Source organism: Orbicella faveolata, unplaced genomic scaffold (assembly GCF_042242905.1).
Source record: "Orbicella faveolata isolate gen_17 unplaced genomic scaffold, um_ofav_v1 contig_3, whole genome shotgun sequence".
Taxonomy (NCBI): domain Eukaryota; kingdom Metazoa; phylum Cnidaria; class Anthozoa; order Scleractinia; family Merulinidae; genus Orbicella; species Orbicella faveolata.
Window position 1 is genome coordinate 9,298,550 of NW_028301558.1, and position 25,334 is coordinate 9,323,883.

The 25,334-nt window shown below is 38.3% G+C and overlaps 4 protein-coding genes across 4 annotated transcripts; 2 read left to right on the forward strand and 2 right to left on the reverse strand.

The window, feature by feature from the left end:
- Positions 1–6,510: 6,510 nt before the first annotated feature.
- On the reverse strand, positions 6,511–9,771 carry LOC149106284 (ras-related protein Rab-13-like). Its single transcript, XM_089297431.1, has 2 exons — positions 9,466–9,771; positions 6,511–7,943 (listed from the first exon to the last, which is right to left on the reverse strand). The coding sequence occupies exons 1-2, from the start codon at positions 9,646–9,648 to the stop codon at positions 7,485–7,487; spliced, it is 642 nt and encodes a 213-aa protein (XP_089153557.1). The 5' UTR covers positions 9,649–9,771; the 3' UTR covers positions 6,511–7,484.
- Positions 9,772–9,813: 42 nt separating this feature from the next.
- LOC110067897 (ras-related protein Rab-1B-like) lies at positions 9,814–13,998 on the forward strand. The gene is made up of 3 exons (XM_020775242.2): positions 9,814–9,918; positions 10,763–11,023; positions 12,161–13,998. Exons 2-3 carry the CDS (start codon positions 10,859–10,861, stop codon positions 12,647–12,649), a joined length of 654 nt encoding a protein of 217 aa, XP_020630901.1. The 5' UTR covers positions 9,814–9,918; positions 10,763–10,858; the 3' UTR covers positions 12,650–13,998.
- A 944-nt stretch (positions 13,999–14,942) lies between these two features.
- LOC110067921 (ras-related protein Rab-43-like) lies at positions 14,943–19,327 on the reverse strand. The gene is made up of 2 exons (XM_020775270.2): positions 19,086–19,327; positions 14,943–17,740 (listed from the first exon to the last, which is right to left on the reverse strand). Exons 1-2 carry the CDS (start codon positions 19,260–19,262, stop codon positions 17,303–17,305), a joined length of 615 nt encoding a protein of 204 aa, XP_020630929.1. The 5' UTR covers positions 19,263–19,327; the 3' UTR covers positions 14,943–17,302.
- Positions 19,328–19,976: 649 nt separating this feature from the next.
- Positions 19,977–24,850, forward strand: LOC149106285 (uncharacterized). The gene is made up of 2 exons (XM_089297432.1): positions 19,977–20,185; positions 22,504–24,850. Exons 1-2 carry the CDS (start codon positions 20,003–20,005, stop codon positions 22,930–22,932), a joined length of 612 nt encoding a protein of 203 aa, XP_089153558.1. The 5' UTR covers positions 19,977–20,002; the 3' UTR covers positions 22,933–24,850.
- Positions 24,851–25,334: the final 484 nt, after the last annotated feature.

Below are 25,334 nucleotides of genomic sequence, written 5' to 3' on the forward strand. Positions count from 1 at the left end.
TTTACCTCCGTTCGCCTCCGTTCAACTCCGTTCACCTCCGATCACCCCTGTTCACTTTCGTTTACCTACGCGTACCTCCGTTCACCTCCGTTCACTTTCGTTTACCTCCGTTCACCTCCGTTCACTTTCGTTTACCTCCGTTCACCTCCTCTCACCTCCGTTCACCTCCGTTTGACTCCGTTAACCTTCGTTCCCCTACGATTACCTCGATCCGTTAACCTCCGTTCCCGTCCGTTCACCTTTGTTTACCTCGGTTTGCCTCCGGTCACCTCCGTTCACCTCGGTTTGCCTCCGTTTACCTCCGTTTACCTCCGTTCATCTCCGTTCACCTCCGTTTGCCTTCGTTAACCTTCGTTCCCCTCCGAATACCTCCTTTTACCTCCGTTCACCTTCGTTTACCCCCGTTCCTTACCGTTTACCTCCATTCACCTCCGTTGACCTCAGTTTACCTCCGTTATCCTTAGTTTACCACCGTTCACCTCCGTTCACCTCTGTTTGCCTCCGTTAACCTTCATTCCCCTCCGATTACCTCCGTTGACCACCGTTCACTTTCGTTTACCCCTGTTCACCTCCGTTCACTTTCGTCACCTCTGTTCACTAGCGCTAACCTCCGCTTACTTTTGTTTACCCCCGTTCACTTTCGTTTACCTTCGTTCATCTCCGTTTACCTCCGTTCACCTCCGTTCACTTTTGTTTACCTTGATTCACCTCCGCTCAGTTCCGTTCACTTTCGTTTATCTCCGTTCACCTCCGTTTACTTCCGTTTACCTCCGTTTACTTCCGTTTACCTCCGTTCACCTCCATTCACTTTCGTTTACCCCCGTTCACCTCCGTTCACTTTCGTTTACCTCCGTACCTCCGTTCAATTTCGTTTACCTCCGTTCACGTCCGTTTACCTGAGTTCACTTTCGTTTACCTCCGTTCACCTCCGTTCACCTTCGTTTACTTTCGTTTACCTCCGCTTACCTCCGTTAACCTCCGTTCACTTTCGTTTACTCCCGTTCACCTCCGTTCTTTTTCGTTTATTTCCGTTCACTTTTGTTTATCTCCGTTCACTTCCGTTTACCTCCGTTCACCTCCGTTTACCTCCGGTCATCTCCGTTCACTTCCGTTTCCTTCCCGGGGGGTACTCCTAGTAAAAAAAAGGGGTGGGGGTGTGGGGCCCGCTTCACAAAACCCTTACCCTATTTATGATCCAAATCTGCGATATTCCCCACCCTATTTATGACCTGATCAAAAATTCGAAACTCTATTTATGACCTGACCCTTAAATCAAAACCGTGTTTCAGACATGCGTTATAGTTAGTTCCCTAGTTCAGACCAATGTTAAATTACCGTAAACATAGTTTGTGAAGGGCTTTTGTTGATTTTGTTTTCGATAATGATGACCTCTTGATGGCTTCTTACCCGCATCAAGGCTAGAGAGCAAAAACCATACCCTATTTATGACCAAAATGGCCCAAATCAGTTAAAATTGATACCCTATTTATGACCAAAACAGCTGAAAAACCATACCCTTTGGGGCCGCACATATCTATATAGCCCATATAAGGGAGTGCCCCCCCCCCACCCCCGGGCGTTTACCTCCGTTCACCTCCGTTTACTGTCGTTTACTTCCGTTCACCTCCGTTCACCTCCGTTCACTTTTGTTCACCCTCGTTCACTTTCGTTTACCTCCGTTCATATCCATTTACCTCCGTTTTCCTCCGTTAACCTTCGTTATTTAAAATAGTACCAAATGCCAAAAAACATATATTTCAATTGAAATTGACATATAAAGCCAGTAACAGCAAAAGATTATTCTCCTTTTCTTTACTGGTTGTTATCACCAAAATTAAGTGCCCATTTATTTGAAATGTTTACGGTTAATGTTGATATACAAATGAGGGCAAATGAAGCAGGAATGATTTAAAAATCCAGGAACTTCTAGCCCGCAATGCAGGCGAACAAGTGCACATAATTATTCCAGTATTAAGTGTTACATATAGGCTGTCATCTTGGATTGGATAAACAGTGGAGGGCTGGAGTTAGAGAAAAAATTCCTAAAGGCCCTCACTGAATCAACTCTCCACGTTTTGTGAACTTGCCACGAAAACTGCCTGCACTGCAGGGTGGGGACCTTCATGCTAGAAACATGCAGGAGGGAGTATAACTATACAGAGATTTATCCTTTCCATTATTAAATTGGCTCTGATGTAACATTCATGCATTTTTGCAAACTAAGAAAATGTAAAATCAAAAATAGCTCAAAATCTGTCTTTAGTTACAGATTTCTTTTAAATCTTGGCTCTAAACGCGATTTAGCCCTACAAATCAACTGTGAAAATTTCATCATGGGTTGTACGGTAGGTGTTTTAGCAATCCTCGATCAAAGATTGCAATCTTGGATGGGAATTGGAGTCATGCCCTTTATTTAGGTGTGCACTCATGTGACACCATGTTTTGCGTGCGTGAAAGTGAGAGAAAATTAGAGCTCTTTTACTGGTAGTTTATCGACTTTTTTTGTCACATTTTATTGGCCCTAGGCTTAAACACATACTAGGATTTCACACCAACTCAACAGACCAAGTACACTTGCCCACAAGTTGAGCTTGAAAAGCTGAACTCTGAATGAGAAAATGTCTGTGATGATCATACATGCAGCTACAGGTGTAAAGGACACAGACCAAGAAACTCGTGTGGCAATTCAATTCAATTTTAGGGACCGTTCATTTTTTATGAGGGAGGGGGGGCTGGTGGGATATGGGAAGCACCATTTAAAAATCGCATGACCCCCCCTCAACTTACCAATTTTTTCACATGGCCCCCCCTTATAGCGGTCATTTTTTGGGATGACCCCCCCCCAAAAAAAAAAATTGAACAAACAATATTTAGATTTCAACTTTTTCAATATTTCTCTATTATCCCCCTACTTCACGTTATTGTGCTCACTATGAAGACAATATTTACAATCCCTATACTACAGAGAGCTGTTGTTTAAAAAACAAATCAAAAGAAAGAGAAGTCAATTTCGGATCTCCTAGTTATGGCTCGCCCTGAGCGTGTGGCATTTGGCCTCTCATTGGTATCTTCCTCATCTGAATTGATGAATGCAAGAATGACATCACTTGAGTCATCTTCTCCCCTAGAGTAAATGGCATCACTGTCATACTCATCATTGTCACTTTCATCCGTTTCACTGCTGTCAGCACTTACCCTGTTGTCATTTTGTGTCAATGTCCTGGCATTTCTCAGTGTTGGTTGGCCAGCTCTGAGAGGACTCTTCTGCCGCAAGCATGAATGTCTTACAATTGCCTTTACTTTCTCACTCTTGCTGCTTTTCAAATGCTGCTTCAGCCCGTGGTGGTTCAAGTGCTTGTTTTGTTCTGGAACACGTTACTTTTTAAGCTTGGTTAGATCTTCGCACAACTCAGTCCAAGGATAATCCTCATATGATTTATCTTTTGCGTCCCTACTTAACTTTGCCTTTTCTTCTGCTCTCCTTTTCCTTTTAAATTCCAGCACTTCAAGATGCTGAATATAATCCACCACAAACTTTGATTTGACAATAAACTTATCTGCAAATAGAGCAACGCTCTCTGGGTCAGATAAAACCAGCCTGCCACCTCCATGCTCTTTCTTCGCTTGGACCCTTGGCTGCCAGTCATCGGGATCACGCCCTTAGCTTCTTTTGGGGTCTTCTGGTAGGAGAGGTAGTGGTATTCCGGTAGGCAGGAATGGTCAGGAACTGGTTTAGGATATCTTTCTATGGGTGATCCAGTCCATTCACAACAAAAAGAACAAATTTCTCCTACCTTTTCTTGACAGGACGACTTTAGAAACTCTCTGTAGTTCTCCCCCTCCTCATAGTGCTCATTCATAAACTTCTCAATCTTACGGAAGTAACAGTGGCCTGGAACAGAGTCTTTCCTTGCTCCTGCATTGTGATACTGAACCAAGTACGAAGTGTTGTGAAAAAACTGGAAATCTGTTGATGTGTTGTGTGAAACACATTGTTACATTTAATTTACAGATGTCTTTATTTGGAAGGTTTTTACCTCTACTCTAGTGATAGGCATGTATAAATGTTGCCCTGTCCAGGTAAAACAAAAAGCTACGAGTGTTCTCAAATCTTGCAAATAGTGGATTACTTTTTATAAATTTTAGCATACTTGTTGTGGTTTAAATTTATCTATGGTTTAAAATTTCTTAATTTTCAAGGTAAAATGGGGTTGACTAGCCTACACGACTTTTACGGTTCGTGACATTTGTACATTTACCGTTCTCTGTTCGGTCACTCGACCTTTCTTGTCGCTTCACTCGTGTTCATGAAGGGCACTTCATGTTGTGTAATAAGGAGGAATTGAGTGGAGTTGAGCCGTTAGATCGTGCTATGGCAAATTTTTACAAGTCATAGGTCTGCATGGTTTCCGCTGTTATCTGCATGTCGACTCGTTGAGTTTGAAACCTCTGTAATTTGCCCTGTGTTTATGCATTGTTCAGGCTCATTTGTATTGCAAGATATGCTTTTAAATCTCCATGAATTTGCTTTTGAGGGACAAAATATGAAATTTACCGTGAACATGTTGCTTACTTGCATTCTATATTGTGACGCCGGGCCCGGCTGTGATCAGAACTGTTTGCAAGCACAGTAGGTAGATCGTTATCACGGATGTCATATTTGTTCTCCTACGATTTCCTTCGGAGACGCCGTAGCTTTACTTTGAGAAAGCTATACGTTTGTCTAGAGACATTCCTATGTTTCTTGCAGCTATCTGATCGAGCTTGTGTTTCTCTTGCTCGATGTATAGGTTTATTCCTCCTTTTTATTTCCTCCTCTTTTGCAAACCCCGTCTTTAAAATGGGGTTGATGCTATACGTTGAGTGCGTATTTTTGCTTTAAGCTCCTTGACGTTAGTTGAGTGCTGCTATGTCTTGCACGATGTAGAACGGGGCACGTCCATAATAATCATGAAAGAGGCTCATTCCAAAATGCGCAATAATGGCGAAAGCGACGAGTCGTTTAAGAAAAAGTTTACAGCTGAACGATCCAGGCAGTTTGACATCTTACAAGCAAAAGAAGCAATCTTTCTAAGTGCGGATGGCTGTTCAGAAAGGGCGAGTGAGTTTTCCATGCCAGGGTACCAGTTGAAGCCCAGTGATGGAAGAAAACTGAACTTCTCCATCAAAGAACACAGAGCAATGGTGGAAAAGTTGAATGCCACGATTCCACACTCTTTCAGTCCAATGGGCTTGCTTTAAAGCAGGGCGAAGAATTTGCCCACAGTTTTAATGTAAAACAGATCAAATTTATAGAAGCTAAGTTGACGAAGGTCATGCAGGACATGGAAGCACTAGAAAATAAGAAGTGCAATTATAACAGCATATTCAAGGGCATACTCAAACAGCACATCAACAAAAGGAGAAGGAAAAAAGAAAACCGCAGAAAGTCAAATGAAAGAAAGAGGAAGCGGACTGAAAACAACGTCCAACGAGTTTATGGAATCTGTGTTGGAAACCCGCTAGGAAATGATCTTCCACAATGCCTTGTGTACCCTCCTAGAACGGCCGTCCCGGAAGAGTGTATTGAAGTTGAGCATGTTGCCACGTCGTTATTTAGAAGAGATGGGCCATACATCGCACAGCTCTTGGAAGGGAATTATTTCACCAATGCTGCAAGAAGCAGAATCACCACCAACCTTGAGCAGGAAGTCAGAGATTATGTTTACACCTTCATGTACCCTGAAGAGTACACTCTGACGGAAAACATTGCTGCTTCTTGCAGCATTGGTGAAAGAGACTCCCATAGCAGCACAAGCGGCGACGAAGAACTCGACGACAGCGAAGATGAAGATGACTGCCAGTGAAAGTTGCATTCGAAAATAACAGTGTTAAATACTTCTTTTCAGTAGCTACAAATACTTTTTGTCGCTAAACGTTTTTTTAAAGCAGAAGGAAAGTTTGTAATAAATTTGTATCCTGCCTTCTATGTTTAATCTATAGCAATTTTTTTGATATTCAAACATTATGCCATTTTAAAGTTTTACTAAAATATTTCACGTGACCCCCCCTTTTCCCCTTATTTTTTTGGGATGGCCCCCCCTCGAAAGCCATTTTTTTTCGCATGGCCCCCCTCCCAAATCCCACCAGCCCCCCCTAATAAAAAATGAACGGTCCCTTATGGGACATTCTGTGAGCAACCAGGATCGACTCTAAATGACTTAATGCATTTTTTTTTTCCTCACACATTTGCTATTGCCTAGTAAACACGTGGTTTAAAGCACTGGGTTTAGTGTTTTGCTAGCCAGCTAACACTAGCTGCCAGGCTCTAACTCACAAGTCTCAATATAAGCTCAACATGTTGTAAAATGTGGACTCGACCCAAATTACTAAATTTGTCAAAGTGAGAAGCACATCAACAATTTTTTTCCTTTTTCTTGTTATAAATAAATCTTTATTTAAAATAGTACCAAAAAACATACATGTATATTTCAATTTAAATTAATATATAAAGCCAATAACAGCAAAAGATTTTTCTCCTTTCCTTTATTGGTGGTTATCACCAAAATTAAGTGCCCAGTTATTTAAGATGTTTATGGTTAAGGTTGGTAAACAAATGAGGGCAAATGAAACAGGAATGATTTAAAAATCCAGGTACTTCTAGCCAGCAGTGCAGGCGAACAAGTGCACATAATTATTCCAGTGTCGAGTGTTACATATAGGCTGCCATCTTGGATTGGGTAAACAGTGGAGGGCTGGGGTGAGGGTTAAAATTGCCAAAAGCTCTCTCTCAATTGTAACTCTCCACGTTTTGTGAACCTGCCACCAAAACTGCCTGCACTGCAGGCTAGGGACCTTAATACTAGAAACAGGAAGGAGAATTACTATATACAGGTTTACCCTTCCCATTATTATTTGGAATGGAGAAACTGCGACCCTTTCACCCTCCCTTCCTCATTCCCCCCTCTGATATTATCTGGAAGGAACTTCTTTGACCCTCAACATGCTGACTCACTGCTGAGTGTGCAGGAGCTTTTGATTGGGATAATAAACTAAAAAAAGCATTACAGCAGATTTTCAACAGACCTGCCTTGTGCAATTATCAGCCACTGACTAGCAGTTTGTGTTTACAGTGACACCCTTCTGAGCACAATATTTAGCTACACCTGTGGGCTAGCAGTGGAATCTGGATTCCTATGACCCTCTCAAACCTCTGAGGGAAAGCAAAGTTTGTGGAACAAATTATCAAGGATCAGAAATCGAGGAACCTGATACAGATGAGTGTTCAGTGTCCAGAGCAAATCTGAAGGTGGTTACTTTTGGGATTCCACTGTTCTACTTTTACATGTACATGTAAGGATGCTAATTTTGTAGCATTATACTGACCACTAGAGAGCTCTTGAACTTGACCCTACAGTTTTCTTTTATGGCAAGGTTTGATTCCAATGCACACATGCAATTTGTTAGTGAGTCAATTAAAGATAATTTAATATTAACATTAATTTTTAACATGAGCAGCTGCTTGTTGCGGAAGGGGTGCTTGCTGGTTCACGTTTGGATTTAATCTTGTCAAATTCTCTTCTTGAATTGCTGGGTTCTGCATTTTTAAGTAGATATTTAGCCACGTTTTGTATAAGTTCATTAATTCCTGTATTTTCCTTTGCTGAAGTTTCTGCTCTGAATTTAAACTTGCAAACAGATCTGTCCCTTTCCTTGTGATTGCAGAGTAGCTTTTCAGCATCTTTAATGTCCACACACTGAAGTTCTTGGTCTACCTTATTTCGCACTAATACCACAGCAGCTCCACTAGCATTATTTTTGGCATCTTCGTAGTAACCTGCAAGATCTTTTAGTGACTCCATATCATCACAATCATAAACAAAGAGAACGACACTGCTTCCAAAGTAGTGTTGGCGGGTCAACCGAGAGTATCTTTCCATTCCAGATGTGTCCCAAAGGTCAATCTAAGTGTTGGAAAGTTAAAGAAGAAGTAACAGATCAAACAAAAATTTTGTAAAACATCCCTTACCATGCTCAACCGACAAATGCATTTTTCACTACCGCCAATCAAATGTTCGGTCACTCCTCCCAGCTTCCGACTACTGCTGAACATTGTTTCGTTGTCTGAACTGTGCTCAGCGATTTGATTACCCCGCACTCAGCAGTAATCGAAAGCTTCGAGGAGCCGCCGAACATTTGATTGACGGTAGCAAAAAACACATTTGTTGGTTGAGCTTTGAATTTTAGAGTCCGCATGTTATTGAAAGGCACAGTAAGGCACCAGGATCTCTTGTGGGGTTTGGCTCTTATTCCCTACATACACCTGACTGTAGGGCAATGAAGACTGTCAAATTCAAGACTAATAAGCTGTAATAAGTGTCACTGAGTCACACTGCAAGGGAAAAAGGTAACCAGAGTAGTTAATACAGAATGTGGTAACTATGAAACACTTAAAGCATTATCAAAACATGACTTTCAATCCCTGAAAGGAAGAACATGCAGCACATTCAACACTAAGCCACATATCTTTGCATCACAACGAAATAATAGGCTATTTTTTGACTTTTGCCTTGTTACAGCAAGTAGTTGATTTGCATGGAAATAAACATGCGAGTACAACTCATTTTCGTGTTGAACAATTTGTACTCTGCTTAGCACTTTTCAGGATTTGATTTGAACTGGGGGTAAAAGGAGCTTAAAATTGCCCATTAGCCCAAAAAGAATTTGCTTCCCTGACAGATGCACAGACACAATTAATTTAGTAGCCAGTGGCCGTTCACAGCAAATAAAAATCACTTATAACACTAAATTATTATACCCATTGTATGTTTAACAATTAACAACATACAATTATTTACACTAGGTAAAAGTGACGTTATCTTTCACTGATCTCTAGATACCATTACTACTAAAATTGATGAACTGAACCTACTGTCGCTTGAACAAAGAAGAGCTTTAGCAGATGTTTCATTCTTTTACAAGGCACTAAATGGCATGATTGATATTGATGTTCAACCTTACTTGTATGTATGTTGAATACTATTCAGAACGTGGCCATTATTCTCTCAGTCATGGTGATAATTTGACTCTAGAACTAATGTGCTAAAATTCTCATTTTTTCATAGAATTGTAGATATATGGAATGAACTGCCATTGGCACTCACTGTGAATCCAATCTGAGAGCTTTTAAGGCAAAAGCTAGAAAATTCTCAATGTCATAATTTTTTATTTGAGGGGGTGAGGGGATTTTATTTTATTATTTATTATTATTATTATTATAATTATTACTAGTACTATTATTATTATTATTATTATTATCATCATCATCATTTACTTACTCAAGCTTATTTGTTTATATATTTTTTCTTCTATTTTGTTGGTCTGTTGTTATATGGGATTTTGCGTCCTTTACAGATCGTCCATGAGGCTTATTCTATTCTTTGTAGTAGTCCTTAAATCGTAATAAATAAATAACTGTTTTCTTACTATAATATTCTTTTCTTCAACTTGGACTTTGATCTTTTCTTCTGCCAAGTGTTGAAATTTGGAAGTGTCGATTTCGAAGCCATCGCCTCTAAGTCTGCGAAAAATGGAGGTTTTCCCAACGCCACTTTTACCACATAGGGCAACCTTGTACACTGGTAGTTCCTTGCGGTCTTCTTGTGCCATGTAAAATTAAATGCAGGGTCAAATCAATGATGAAAATGACAGTTCAAAAGATACATGTAGGGAGGTCCAATGTCCGCCATATTTATATTGCAAACCCGTTTTGTGAAAGTTAACAGTCGACGCTCGGCGAAAAAAAAAAGGCGAGGCTACTAAGCTAATTCGGCTCAAATTTCAGCAAAAAACCCTCAGCGACCCTCGGCAACAAACATGTAGGTCCCCAGCTGCAGTGGGTCGTTTTCCTCCGAAATTCAATAATTGATTGATGATTCGGTGAGTTACGTATAGTTTGAATGAAGATGTCTATCTCTACTGCATTGGCAACTGGCCTGCAAATGCTTGCAGCGGTAGCGGTAGATATAAATAAGGTTGTCTGGTGTTAAGTGCGCTCTTCGCGGCCGTAAAAACTAAAATCTTAATTTAAGATTTTTCGTCTTAACTCAGCACCAGAGCAATAGCTGAAAACTTACGGCAGCTTTTGTTCTGGTACTGAGGTGCAGTGTATGACGAAAAATCGTAAATTAAGATTTTAGTTTTTACGGAGCTGGTGCAAAATTTTATTTAAAATGCAGATAATTTTTCAAAAATGTGTATTTCAGTGTTTACACTCTTGAAGGGGTGACTCACTTCTTCGACAGAAGTTGCACTTGGGATTTTCTTGTGAAGGACTGCTTTCATTTAATATTTAAACTTTAAAGCTTCTATTTGTGTGGGATATTGTGTGGTATGATATTTTTGGCAGCAATTATTTACTTGTTTCATGCTGCACAATATTAATATATACAATAATTATACAATACACCACACAAATATTAATATTTCCCTTTGCATTTATTTTGTATTATTTCGCCGTGACCTCCTGCTCATTTATGCGGAGGTAGTTACATGTACATGTATGACTATGGTTTGAATTCAGATAGTTTGGTGAGCCGGGCAATCATCAAATTATAGTTATTCTGCAGTACTAGAGGTTATTAGCTTGGCTACCATTACGTACATGTACTTCACAACATACTGTTACACTGCTGTACATGTAATACCGTAGGTAAATCTCAAAGATGGTTAGAAAGTTCTCTGATCAGTTTTCAAAAAATGCTTTTTTTATTTTACTTTCCAGAATCTGTCAGTGTGAATTAATGTGTGGAGCATATGCCATTTAAATACACATTGTAAAGCTGTTGCCAGTGGAGTATCACTGAATTCAGACTGTGTAATGGTCAATACATACAAGGTTGTATTATGTGGAAAGACTGGTGTGGGAAAGACGTCCCTTTTTCGACGCATGTGTGGACTGCCTTTGGACTGTAAGAAGTCTGGCAAAACAACAAAGGATCATGAATGCAAAGTAACAGTGGAAGTTGAGGATAAAACTGTTGAGGTAAAATGAACAGGCATTATAATCATGATACCTCGGTTGACTTGCATAAATTATAGAAAGCAAATGAGTGACCAGGTATTAGTGAGAGTTCACTATAAATTTGTTACTCAGTCCAAAAACAGCTAAATATCAACTAAATGTACAGTATACTTGGAGATCTCTTGTTTTGCTTGTAATATTTCAAACACAAACGACTGTTTGACCACATTTCCAAACACTAAGAAGAGGGTTGAAGATAGGTTGTGCAGCAGAGTATTTTTGACAAACTTTTAGGTGTTCAGAAATTTGTCAAACACTGAGTCAATTTTTACAATAACTGTCTAATTTCTTGCTCATTGATTGATCATCAATAAGAGTACAGACGGATAGAATTTTAATTTATGCAAGCTTTCAAGTTCAACTTTCAGCTGTCAAACTGTCATCTTTTTAAACCAATGAGATTTTCTGGATTTTTTTAAGTAGCCAATCAAAAAGCCAGAAAAGCTATTGACAATGATCGCATCACTTTGAATAAAATTCTTTTCCCTCATGAATTTATTCCCAGCATTTGACCATTTTGGTGTCTTCTTATTGTAAAAAACAAATTGATGTCAGTTTTTTATGCGTCTGTCCCCTTATTGATGATAAATTTTGTCATAACATTGTCAAAGTTTACTGTGGAACAACCACTCGCCTGCGGCTCGTGGTTCCTCAATTACTTTGACAATGTTGTGACACAACATTACCATCAATAAGAGGACAGAAGCATAAAACACTGACATCAAATTGTTAATTTACACAGTTCTTCTACTAAGGAGGATGCGTGGCCAAGTGGTTAGGGCGCAGACTTGAAATCTGGAGGTTGCGTGTTCAAGTGCTGCTCTGACCACTAAGTTGGAGTTGTTTCTCTGTAGACCCTGTAGTAGTTGAACTCCTCAGCTGCTCAGTTGGGATTTTTAACCATGTTATGTTCATTTGTATTGTTTGTTTCATTATTTGGTTTCATTGGCCCTGAAAAAGCCCCTTTGTGGGAGTACAGTGGTCAGTTAAGATATTTTATTATTTTAATTCTTATTTGTAGTTAGTACATAAGTGTTTGATATACTTCACAATCAATCTTTGCATTTCTGACGTGAAGTTCTCCATTTTGATTTGCAGCTTGATCTGTGGGACACTCTTGGGCTTGAGGCACATGCCAAGTTGACACGCTCTCACTTTCTACTTAGCCAAGCCGTTCTGTTTGTGTACAGTGCAACTGATATAGATTCACTTAGTCAAGCTGCTGAACTGCTACCCTTAGCCAAAATGGATGCACAAGGAGCTTGTTTTATTTTGATTAGAAATAAGATTGACTTGGTGGCAACTGTCAGTGATGATGATGAGATGGCAGCCATTTCCACTGATGCCTTTGCACTTCAGTTTAGAACTTCTGCTGTGACCGGTGAGGGAATAGAGAAAATGCTACAATCAGTAGCTTCTCATTTGATGAAAAAAGCCACGCCCATGAAATCCATAGGTCGTTCTACATGCTTGGAGGGATGCCCTGAAGGCAGCTCATCTGCCCAATTCTCTTGTAATGGAACTAATGAGATTGTTACTTTGCAAATGGAAGTACCTTGCAGGAAAAAGAAATGCTGCTATCGCTAACATTAGAAACAACTTTTAAAGTTAGTAATAATGTGTTTTGTTAGTGAAAATGTTTTGAAGTCCTGGCAATTTCCAAAGTTCAGTTATTCAGAGGATCAGTACTAACTACTTATTAACCCTGAGTGAGGTCTTTATGGGAAAATTTCAAACCGAGACCTTGACGTATTGACCGAGCGATAGCGAGGTCAATACAGCAAGACTGAGGTTTGAGATTTTCCCACAAAGACTGAATATTTAAGGGTAATAAGTTGTTTATTATAATTATGGCTTTTTGCTTTGTTTTTGGGGGCCCATAATCAGCCCATGGGCATTACGGAGAGAATAAATAAATGCCCTACAATTGGCCAATCAGAGCGTGCATTATATCGTCTACAAACACAAGCCATAATAATAATGTAAATTATGTCTACATGATGATCCATTATCTACCCACTTGATGTACAAGATAGACAGCGTGGAATCGCCTATAGCAAACCAATCAGATTGGTTAAAATGACAAATAAGTAATAAGGATTTTATCATGAAGTTTAGTAACACTTTTTTATTACTTGGAGAGGTTTTAAATTGAGTGCTGGAAAGTAAACATGTTTGGTTTTGGTTTTGCTATGGTTTCAGTGAGATTGGCTGAGTGGTCTAGTTTGTTTAAGTAATTGATTTGGTTTTGGTTTTATGACAATTGAAAACCGCTCTATTAATAGAAAGGGGTAGTACGAGTAATACTAATATTGACATTAATAGTGCTTTATTTTTTTAAATGTTTTATTGTGACATGTAGATGTACTGTACATAATGTTAGTTTTAGGTAGTGTTATATATAACATAAATGAGGGATAACATTATTTTTAAATTTTATTCTATGATCATTGGGATAAACACTTGCAAATGGGGATGTATTTGGTTTCTGACAGAAAGAAACTGGAGCCAAGAGTGTTGCTGTAGCAATGGCATGACTGTTGACATTCTGATTCTTTTGTCATGTACATTTTTGATGCCAAGGATGAAAAACACTGCCTTTATATTTCTAGATTCTTATTTTATTGGAACTACATTATAAATTTCTATTTGTACATGCATTTATGACATAATCACTTTCCTCATTTGCATAACACAAAATCGTAATAAATATCTCTAAAATGAAAGATGATATTTCAAAAAGGAAAACGTCATTCTCACAGTTTATTTTGAAAAGTCTTTCAAATTAGCAGCAATTATTTCTTTTTTTTTTACTTCATAGTCACTTACATGTAATAATTATTATTTTGCAATCATATATTCTAGCATTTTAGTTTTATTAAAAGAATAACAGAATTAGAAAGGACCTGATTAAATAATTTTTAATTTATCTCCAACATTGTAAACAACTATTATGAGAATATCCCACTCGTCTCAAAACCAAAATCAAAGAAATTCTTTTACTCATCCCCCCCCCTCCAAAAAATACTGAAATTAGCCAAATACCCATTTAATTTGCTAACTTAAAAAAAAGACCCTCATCACTTTTCTTTGAGTAACGTGCCTGTGACAATAACACTGACAATAATGTAGCCAACCCAATTTAGCTAAAAAAAAGTTTTATGCAAATCTTTATGGTAATTTTGGCACAACTGACATGACTGAGTGGTCCTATCATGAACCTGGGCATCCTCTGATTTAATATAGTGTAAATTATGGCAGCCGAATGTGCAGGTGAGGGCCTCCCAGGGGTTTTTAGGAAACAATAACATCATTCATTTCAGGGTAATAAGGGCTACTTTTGAGATTTATTTGAGGGAATAAGGGATGTTATCTTTACTGTTAAAGGGAACTTTGACAAAAAAAAAAAAATGTTAGGGAACAACAGAATTTAATAATAGGAAAGAAGAGAGAAAATATGAAATTTTCAATAGATCAAGCAAACATTAATTCCACCCCCTGAGAGTCCCTCCCCCCCTATATATTTTGCTCCTCATTCAATTTTGCACCCATTATCAGGCTGTTTGAAAGGTGTTTTTTTTTTTACAGGTAAATATGGATTCAAGCTAACAGGTTAACCAGAAACACAGTGTAGCTGTGATTGTTAAGCAGCACAACATAATAGGAAGTTTGTTCTCCTCCTTTCCCATGATCACAAATGATAAAGTATTAAATTCAAAGCACTTAAGGGAATGTTCAAACAGTCAAGATCTAAACTAGAAGGGTATCCACTGCATATCAAATTCAGAATGCTTGTAGCCTTTTTCTGTTGTTTTTTTTTTTAAGCATTTTTCTGTTTGAACTCCGTTGTAGCTATATATGAAGTAAGCCACTACACAAGAAAATTAACAGAAACTGTATTTCACAAATATCACCAAAAAACATATGTACCCCAAATGTCATGTAAATCGTTTTAAAGAAAGGGATCACAAAATTAAAATACCAGAGTATTTTTTTGATTAAAAAAATAAGGATTGTAAATAAAACTTTCTGTAGGGGTTATAAGTTTTTATAATTTTAAGTACATGAAGTAAGCGACTACACAACAAAATCAATTCAGTATTGTACTGCCACAGAAATTCTTAGTATTCACTAAATAATCATTACGAATTAAGACCAAAAGAGTAAAATACCAATATTCGTTAATTTTAAAAAAGATAACTGTAAAACCTTATCTCTAAGTGTTATTAAGTGTTAGAATTTTTAACCTTCTTGCAATTAATTAAACGTCTAATTCTCTACCTTGCTCAGTAAGATATATAATTATTATTAGTTTGGATAATCGTATTTACTCCCCTGCACAATTCTGGGCAGTCTTTTGTAAGTAGCAGGTCACGAATGAAAATTATAATAATTTCATAATTATTGTTATGTCCAGGATTACTCCCTAAATAGACTGTTTTCGATATATTAAATTTCAGCTTGGTAGTGAGGCTTAGAGGACACCAACAAAGGAAATTGAATGACCATGTTTATTCATTTCTTTTGTTTGTGTCCTCTAGGCCTCACTATCAAGCTGAATTTTAATCTAACGAAAGTAGCCTATTGTATGAAACCTCCAATTACCAATTGAAGGCTTTTGCGCAAAAAGGGCGTATATCACTTCTTGGGCCAATTTTCATTTTTTCAGGATTGAGCTAATTCTTGGCAGACTGACTTGTTTTGACTTGAAAAGCATTGTTGTGTAATTGTTTTTGTTGATTTGCGCTTCGTTTTGGACTGAAATAACGTATGCAAAAAAGTCAGTTTTCCAAGGGTATCTTTTGGAGATCTTTTGTTAAACGAAAAAAAAGAGAAACCTTTTGTTTTGCAAAACAAAGTCACTGAAGTGTGGCATTTGCCGCTAGTTGTTCAAACCGATACAAGTTTTATTATTCATATAATTACGCCAATCTCTTACTGTTGCTTTGTTAGAGCAAGCAAATAAGGCGCTGAATGGGCCGGATTTGAGTTTGTTTTGTTGTAACACCGGTTTGATACGAGGTTGGTCAATTTTTTTTTCTGCTCTATTTCTCTACTTCTTTCAAAAATAAAAACATCTATTTAAAAAAAACCGTGCTGTTGAAGCTGCTAAAAGTAACCGTTTAAGTTCCATCACGTTGAAATCTACCTTCGAAGGATTCGCTCCAAAAGATACCGCTTGGAAAAGTGAGTTTTTTTGCATACGTTATTTCTTGAAAACGAAGTGCAAATCAACAAACAATTATGCAATGATGCTTTTCTTGTCAAAACAAGTCAGTCTGCCAAAAATTAGCTCTATCCTGCAAAAAATAAAAATTGGCCCAAAAAGCGATGTACACCCTTTTTGCATGAAAACCTTCAATATTAATAATCAATAGAATGCTAGCAGTCCCCTTCTGGATGGTACTTGCCTCTTTTTTGCTGCTTTGCTGACTAAAGACGGACATGCCCCAGTCTACATAATTTTGTACAAAAACTGAATTTTTTAAGAATGTCTGCAAGAACATTTTCCTAGTAAAAAACCAGAAAGACCAATTATTATTATATATTAGACTTGCTTGGATTTGTTTTACTGTTAGTAATTTTATTCCTGACATCTTTGAACTTTTGATTTCTCTAACCGATTTGCAATTCTCTTGGGGTTCAAGAGAAGCTTAATAGAATATGCAAGTGAAAATAATAATCCACATCAATAAACCAAACCAGAATTAATCCATGCTACATAATACACACCAACATGTCTTAATTCAGAAGAAAAATAAACTGTCCCTCTCTAAGGCTAGGAGCCATCAATATAAGTTTTATAATTCTTGCATAATTCTTGCATTTTGAATAGCTCTTACATATGATTTGATAGAGGACAGATGCATACATGCATAGATGACGTCAAGTAGATTCCAGGTTGCCATGCATCTGTACTGTAATAAATCACGGGAGATGTCAACATCTGCCCCCCAAAAGGCAGATACGGTTTGGACCAGGAAGAGTACAATCTTTGTTGGTTAGGATAAAACCTTGGAAGCTGCGAGAATAGGATGAATGCTTCTTGACCTTAAATCACTTTTATGACTTCAGCTATGGTGCTCCCTCACTGGAGACTTATTGAGGCTACTTACTAACAGCAATGCACTAGTTATGTTTAGAAATCTATGCTATCTGATTTGCATGCTAGTGTCATAATCCTGCCTTAAAAGTTAATTTTTATAATATAATATAACTTTGGAATGGTTTATAAATCTGTCAACATGGGCAGCCATTGTTTGAGGTTGATGTCTTGCTGTCATCCGCATAGACTGAAAAGGCACTTTTATCCCGTATTACAGTGGACTCCTTATTGGATATCAACATCTTTACAACGTCATCAAACATCTCTTTGACTCCAGCACCAGTCTTGGCCGAAACTCTATACAATTTTTGTATTCCATTGTTCTTGCAAAATGACTCTGCTAGTTGATCATCGACTTGTGATACTTCATCTGCAAGATCTATTTTATTGCCAACAAGAAATTTCAAGGCGTTTTGGGCATCCTTTGTTATGTCAACTATCCAGTTGCGTAACACAGTCAGAGAGTACATGTCATCAATAGCATACACAAGGATAACAGCTTGAGAACCACGGTAGTAGTTTGATGTTAGGGACCTTGTTCGTTCCATTCCTGCTGTATCCCACACATTAACCTTGTAAAGATTCAAAATAACAATAATTAGTCAATTACATGTACTTAAGGTCACTGAGTTCATCTCATAGTCAGCTTACAGTACAGGTTTTGCATACAACTTGAAAGTGCTTGAATTTGAAAATCAAAATTCAAGGCCTTGAAGGAGCAATGTCACAATATTTCATGTCATTTTTCTTATTACTTTTTGAAGGTCACTTCAATAGTTTTCTATGGAATAGAAAATGAAAATAAACAAGAATGGCTTAAACTGACAAAGACTTAGGAGGATTATAAAATGGCGAAATGATAAACTTGAAAAAATTGGCCATGTTTGTCACGGGAATAGAAAAGAGAATGGAACATGGAAACTTCTGACCACCCCTCTATCTTCCCTACAGTCTATGGAAATTTTCACAGTTATAGAATTGCCATACAAAAAAATTTATACACTGCAACATGAATTTAGGGCAATTGGGGCTGAATTACTGGTAATTCATCTTATTTCTCAGCCAGTGAAACATCCACTAACAGACTTCCCTTTAATGGTTACCTATATTCACGTCCTACAATGCGAGACAGAGATTCCCTTCTCAAGCTCCTTCCTTTCTGGAGGATCTTTTTCATCATATTTGCAAATTTTTTTAACAACAGCCTGCAAATTGTGCCCCAGGTCACAAAGTGTTGAAGCTCAACTTTAGCTTTTTAAGAAACTATGACAACACAGTACATTAAACACACCTGAGAACATAAGCCATTAAGCCAATTGGCTCATTCCATTACATGCAAACTATCTCACTTTTCAACATGCCGCAGGAATAAAATGTGATTGGTTGGTCCATTTATATATAGACACACATTAATTGCTCAAGTTTAAATTCCTAATTGCACATGTTCTTTCCAGGTGCAGTAATACGTGGAAACAAGGAAATGATTTTTTTCCTTTAAATTATGTTTTCTTTTCTTTTTTTTAAAACAAAATCTTGTTCACAATGGCACATGCAGTGTTTTCCAGAAGTATTCTACTCCGTGTGCTTTTAAACAATCACAGTTAACTCAGTATTTTTTAAAAATACTTCTTTAAGTCCTATGCAGTTTAAGTTATGTAGCTATTGAAAAACATCTGCATGAAACTAAATACTGAAAGCCAAATAGTTTTGAAAAAATGTGCATAACTTCTGAGTGAATAGCTTGCATCAAAATTTGAGGCACTTTCCTTAGGTTGTACCGTGGTCATGATGTTTTAGTATGGCAAATATCCAATGCATATTCTTAACAAAACGTGAGGTATTCATATCATAATCCCTTGATCTGTTAATGTTGCGATTCTACATCAGATAAATTCGAATAGCTTCGATCCAACTAACCTTGCATCGCTTTCCGTCCACTTTAACATCTTTGGTCAACTTGTCCAGGCCAAACGTCGATTCCTTGTTCTCAAAAAACTTGTTGATGTCGTACCTTTGAAATATGGAGGTCTTGCCTACACCGAGATCACCAGCCAGCACGATTTTGTACAGCCTAATACTCTCCTCTTCGGCCATGATATTTGCTGTCGACGTTGACGTGGTTCTACTTTTTCGCAGAAATCACCAACCTGGTTCCCAGGGTTCTCTCTCAGGGTAGAGAGAGGACCCTGGGGACGAGGCTGAGAAAATTGCACACAACACAGTCTTACACAGTGGGGTGGCACAGGGAGGATATCATTATTATTATTATTATTATTATTATTATTATTATTATTATTATTATTATTATTATTATTATTATCGTCCTCACGTAATGTTTGCTTAGAGTCCTTAGGGCCGAGACCAAACCATGGTCCTGGGGCACTAGGGGATAGCCAGTTTTTAGCTTGATAGCACCCTCCTCAAAATGTGTGCTGTACCTAGCAAGGTTATCTTTTGTAGTATCTGGTATTGTTAGGTCTAGTTCTTGTTTGAATTGTTCTGCTTGCCTTTGTATAGAGTTTATTATTATTATTATTATTATTATTATTATTATTATTATTATTATTATTATTATTATTATTATTATTATTATTATTATAACAACAACTAGTACTAGTACGACTACCCGATGGGGCTTGCATGCAAGTCGCAGGGAAAAGTAAATTTCCTCTTTCACATAATTATTTTTTTTCCCATTTCTTCACTACGAGCACTTTAGAGAAACTGGTGACATTCAGCTTGATCTATAGCTATGCAACAGTTACCCGTCTCCCTCCCCTGTTGAAAACACTTTTTGTCCGTGTCCAGTCGGGTAGGGACAAGAGGAGAGCAATATGGCGGGTCTAAATGTCGAAAAGGGTCCTCTTTTCAAAGTGATCTTGTTGGGGGAAGCAGGGGTTGGAAAGACAGCAATTTTTCATCGCGCAAAGGAAAACTCATTCAGCGACGGTAGGAAAAGTACAGTGGGAATTGATAGCTTCTCTTTGTACGTTAAGGTTGGCGACCAACAAGTGACGGTAAGTGAATTTGAAAGCCGTCGTTTTAATATTGAGCTTATATTTTTAGCTGTAAATACAGAATACTAGCTACTTGGCAGAATAGAAAGGATATACGTTACTTAAACTCTTTTATGTATATTCTGCATGCTATCTTTTCCAGTTTGTTGGATCAGCAATTGTGGGACAATTTCTTTTCACGTTCTCTTTCTCTGCTTGCTGAAAAGTGTCAACTAGCTTACATAATATGTACGCTTACTTTTTTGTGACTGTCAGCTGATCACCGGAAGCCTTAACTAAGCTGAAATCCAAACATAAGCTCATCGTAAGGTCTTAATTAAGCCGGCTTATTATTAGTTATAACTTAATTTCGATATGATAATTTTAAAATATCTCCTCTATATATTTACCACCTTTTTGAGGAAAAAATAACTAAGAGGTACCAAAAACCCTTTTTTAACTCCTAAAAGTTATGAAGAGCACACCCATCCATTTTATATGGGAGTCCCCCCCCCCCCCCCCCCCCTTAGCCTGAGCAGGCCCACATCCATCAACATACTTTCAACTGCTATTTCCTGCCCCCTCTTTGGTTTGAAATTTCACCAGAAATATACTGGAACATTGTTAAAACATCAGTAATACGCACACTCAACTCTTTCCTGCTGACTCCAGATGTGGACGACTTATTTTTTATTGCCAGAACCTGCGGTAAATTACTGACTCCATGGAGATCTAATTGCTCCTCATCAAAAATAATAGATTGACAGTTTGCTCTCCTTTCCCGCTTTTTGACCAATGGTATTTCACTTCACTTAGGCGTAGCAGAAATGAAAAATTACACAGATCAAGGCAGGCTCACTTTCTTGGCACCTCTTCACCAGACTCCTTCCTGCCGGATCGCTTGTTCTTTGCTGCCCATGTGCGTGTCTCAAAAGTGAGCTTGCTCGCAGGCTACTGCCCCTGGGATCTTACCTCATACCCCCAGCAGCAGCCGAGGTTCTTTGGTTTGAAATGACCACCCTTCTGTACTTGAAATTTGAGTGAGGGATTCATTACTTATTTCACTGACCTTATGTAGGGAGGGTATGGATGTTTCCTGAAACTGCGCAGTTATAGTAAAAAAGGCTCAATTTTTTTATATCAACCTGCAAGTGTCCATCTTAGTACCTCGTATACAGTTGGTTTGTCCTACTTGTACACCGAATGCTACATAGCTAACAGTGCAGCGTAGCGTTTGGTGTAGGAGGGTGCCATTTTAGGGGCCTATCATTTTATAAGCAAGTGTCAAACCAGCCAGAGAGGCGAGGGGGGCAGGGGGTGGAGGGGGAGAAAGGGGGTCAGTGGGATACCACTATGCCTGATTTTTGTTTCTTAAGATATACCTAACATAATATCTTATACAGTTAATTCATGTCTACATGCATATACTGAATACTTAAAATTCAGGAAAAACTAGATACCCAAATTGTGACAACAAAAAAATACCATATACCTGAATTAAGATTGATCCAGATACCATACATGCATACCCAATGGCCTGAAGAGCAGAAAAGTGCAATGTTTTTGGCAGGTGTAAGTTAATAATTATCTCCTGGCACCTAACTCTAGTCTCTGTAGTATGAAGTAAGGCTAGGAATGTTGGTAGATCACTAGACGGTGTTTAAATATCACTGACAGAAGTCATCCTTTCCTATTACCGTACTCCTTTTTAAGAATTTAAAGAAGCAGTCTGAGAGTAAAGTGCTTTCTCTAAGAACACAAAAGAATGACCTTGGCTTGTAAAAAAAACTCACTGCTACAATCATGTATATTTGTGCTTAATGGCATTATATATCTCAATGATGAAATTGAGAGAATACATGTAGTCTCCAAATACCTCAGGGGATGAAATGACGTTACCCTTGAATAACAGAAAATTAGTTTTTATAGTTTGATCATCTGGGTTAGGGTACTTAATGAGGTCAGGTTGTTGAGATGTTAGTCACCAACAAAAGTTCTTTTCAGAACTACCCTCACGCAGATGATCACACTATACCAACTACTGATACTCCTGGGTTCAAGCCAATTACTATGAACACAAAACAGAAACGTATCACAAAAGGTGATATTCTTCTGACACAAAATTAATAACCATACTGTATACATCAACAGTGTTATTTCTCCTAATAACTGAATGTGCTGCTATGAGAAAAACTTGGCAAGCTATATCTTGAGAATACTCAAAGCACATAACTGGATAGTGACAACGCTTAGAGCACTCTTCTTTTATTCTTACCTTCTCTCAAAAGCCAACATTGCTGATAAAGTTGTTCTGATCAGAGTATCTTTTTGTTATACAGCTTGGTGTCTGGGACACTGCAGGAGTGGAAAGATTCCGCACAATTACAAATAACTACTATCGTGGATCTCATGCAGCAATTTTTGTTTATAGTGTCGATGAGCCTTCGTCCATGCACTATTTAGGTCACTGGATTCGGGATCTAGAAGAACATGCTCCAGACGCATTGAAAATACTCGTCGGCAACAAAAAGGACTTAGAATGTCAGATATCCACTGAAACCACTGAGTTATTTAACAATGCAAATGAATGCTGCCTTAGTGTCCGTACATCAGCAAAGACAGGGGAAGGTGTTCAAGATACTTTTAAAAGCATTGCGGAGATGTTGGTCGAGAAAGTGAAGCAAGAAGAGTCATCGGCATCTCAGACTGTGGAGCTAGAAAATCCACAGCCAATGGTTAGGCATTGGAAAAGTGGTTGCTGTTCTTAACGCAATATGTAATACTTTATCTTTTATATTCGCTGAGTGCGCAGGTCAAAATGTAATATCTGATTTCTTCTCACATCTCATCTTAGTTAATAATGTGTACAGTCACGTACACCATTGTGGATGGCAAAATGTTCTAAACATTTGCAGATGATAAAAGCTACTGTACACTTACAGATAAACTGCACTCAAAAATCAACAATAGAAAATATAATAGAAATCAAATTTTGGAGAAAGTATTTTCAGGTTTCAGAGTTAAGCATGAAAAGAGAAAAATTATAGTAAAAGAATGTGGTCTCTTAATATATAACCACAAACAGAGTCATTGAATCACAAGAATATGTTTTTTTTTTGTATTCAATTGTGGCATGTAATTCTCAACAAAATGCAATTTATAAAAATTTAAGAATTTGTTTCTAGATGCTCTTGCAGATAAGCTGCATCATTATTTGGGGCAATAGCTTTTCTTTTCGTGGGGCAGGAGTGATGAGGTACTGCCTACCTTCATGGTTATGCTTAAATGTTACAGTAAATTTTCAAACAAACATTGATAGGAATGTATGGATATGAATAAGAAAATAAGAAGTATATTTTGAGTTTAACGAATATTTTATATAGAGTCATATAACTTCAGATAGAAACATTCATAGTTAAAATATGCGAGTATGCAGTTCGCTATTAAATGAGACATTTTAATTAATCAGCATAATGTCCTTTTCCCTGCAAGGGAAATAGGGCCTTAATTTTCATTAAAATGTACATACTATTAAGGGAAAACAAAAGAACATTTGAATGTAATGTAACGTAAATGGCTAAGTCTGCATACAAGCCAAGTGGCCCATAAGGTTGGAGCTGAAACATAGCATAAAGTGACTAGGAACATTTCTATCCCCCCCCCCCCCCCCCCCCACCCTCCTGGATAGCTGGCACCCACTTATACACCTGGGTGAAGAGAGGCTCTGTGAGAGTGAAGTGTTTTCCCAAGAACACAATGCAGTGTTCCCTTCCCGGCAAGAGCTCAAACCGAGACCTTTTGTTCTGGAGTCGAGTGCACTGACCATGAGGCCACCGCACCTCACACTGTAATGTACATATTTATGTATTATTAATTCGTACTGGTTTCAACAACCAATAGAGGTAATTGTGGATTTGGGGTCGACGTTTAGTGGGCTTGCAACTCCATCTCCAGTTGTCTCATTTTTGAACACTATGAAAAGCTGGGTCGGATCTAGGGGGAAGGGGTAATAAATTTAAAAAAATGGTACAATATATCAAGCTGACTTGGCCTCAGGACGTTGGAAATCGCATTTCTGAGGACCTCAGTTTTAGAAGTTTTCCGTGGACGGATGCCCCCGGAACCCCTTACAGGGGACAGTCTTTCAGGGTCCGTATCTCAAACCCCCTTCTCTAAAATTCTGTATCCGCCCCGATGAATTCAGATTAAAAGGAAGAGGTGGTGGTGATTGGACACATCAACAGAATGACTCTGAACACCATCCCCAGGGCTACGATGAGATGAGCTCCTGCAGGGACGAGGAAATGAGATTGGTCCAAAGAGACATGGAGAAGCTCAGTGAAACAAGAAAAGACACACCAGGCTTGGTGCATTTGGAGCCAGAGTCAAAGGTGGTTATCTGGCAGACAGCATTGACATTCCTTTGTGACAGCGTTCATCCGTGCTACGTAGGACAAAGAGGATTAAGCCTAAGGACGAAATAATAACCTAAACTCCCCCTGGTTTCAGTTACAAAGAGCCCACCTATAGATCATCTATAGCCCTACAGCCTATAGATGGAGACGTTTGGGGGAGTGGTGCAAGAAATCACGACTTCCCCTGTCCACCAACCTAGGCTATACGCTATGATTTTTGTTAATTTTGTGTCAAAATTAATGAACTGAAGTTGTCTAAAAAGAAAGAAAAGGATGGAACAAAGAATACAAATACTGGAAAAAGACCGAAGACTAAGCAGAAATTTAAGAAGTAAGAATACGAAACCAGAAGACAGAGGCACTGGCGCAGTACAATCAAAGTAGCAAGAGTGAACCAAAGCTGTATGACAGCTCCATCAAGCTCTCATCGCGCTTCTAGCCTGGATGAAAGGACTAGTCAGAACAAACCTGTTAAAGGCCATACAAGGAGGCCCAACTGAAGCGATGACGAGGGAGCTGGTGCTTTAAAGGGCGAGGGCCTAAATATATCTCCCTCTTATGACCCACGTGACCTCCCTATGGGCACAGATCTTGAGATAAATGCCGCGGGAATCACCGGCGAGGAAGTGGAAGAAGACAGAAGAGGCGTGAACAAGGCCACTGAACCACGTTAGGTATTGATTAGGACAGTTTGCTTAAGAAAAATTGCAACTTGCGATGTAACTTTACTTGAGTAAGTTCCCAAAAAATCGTTG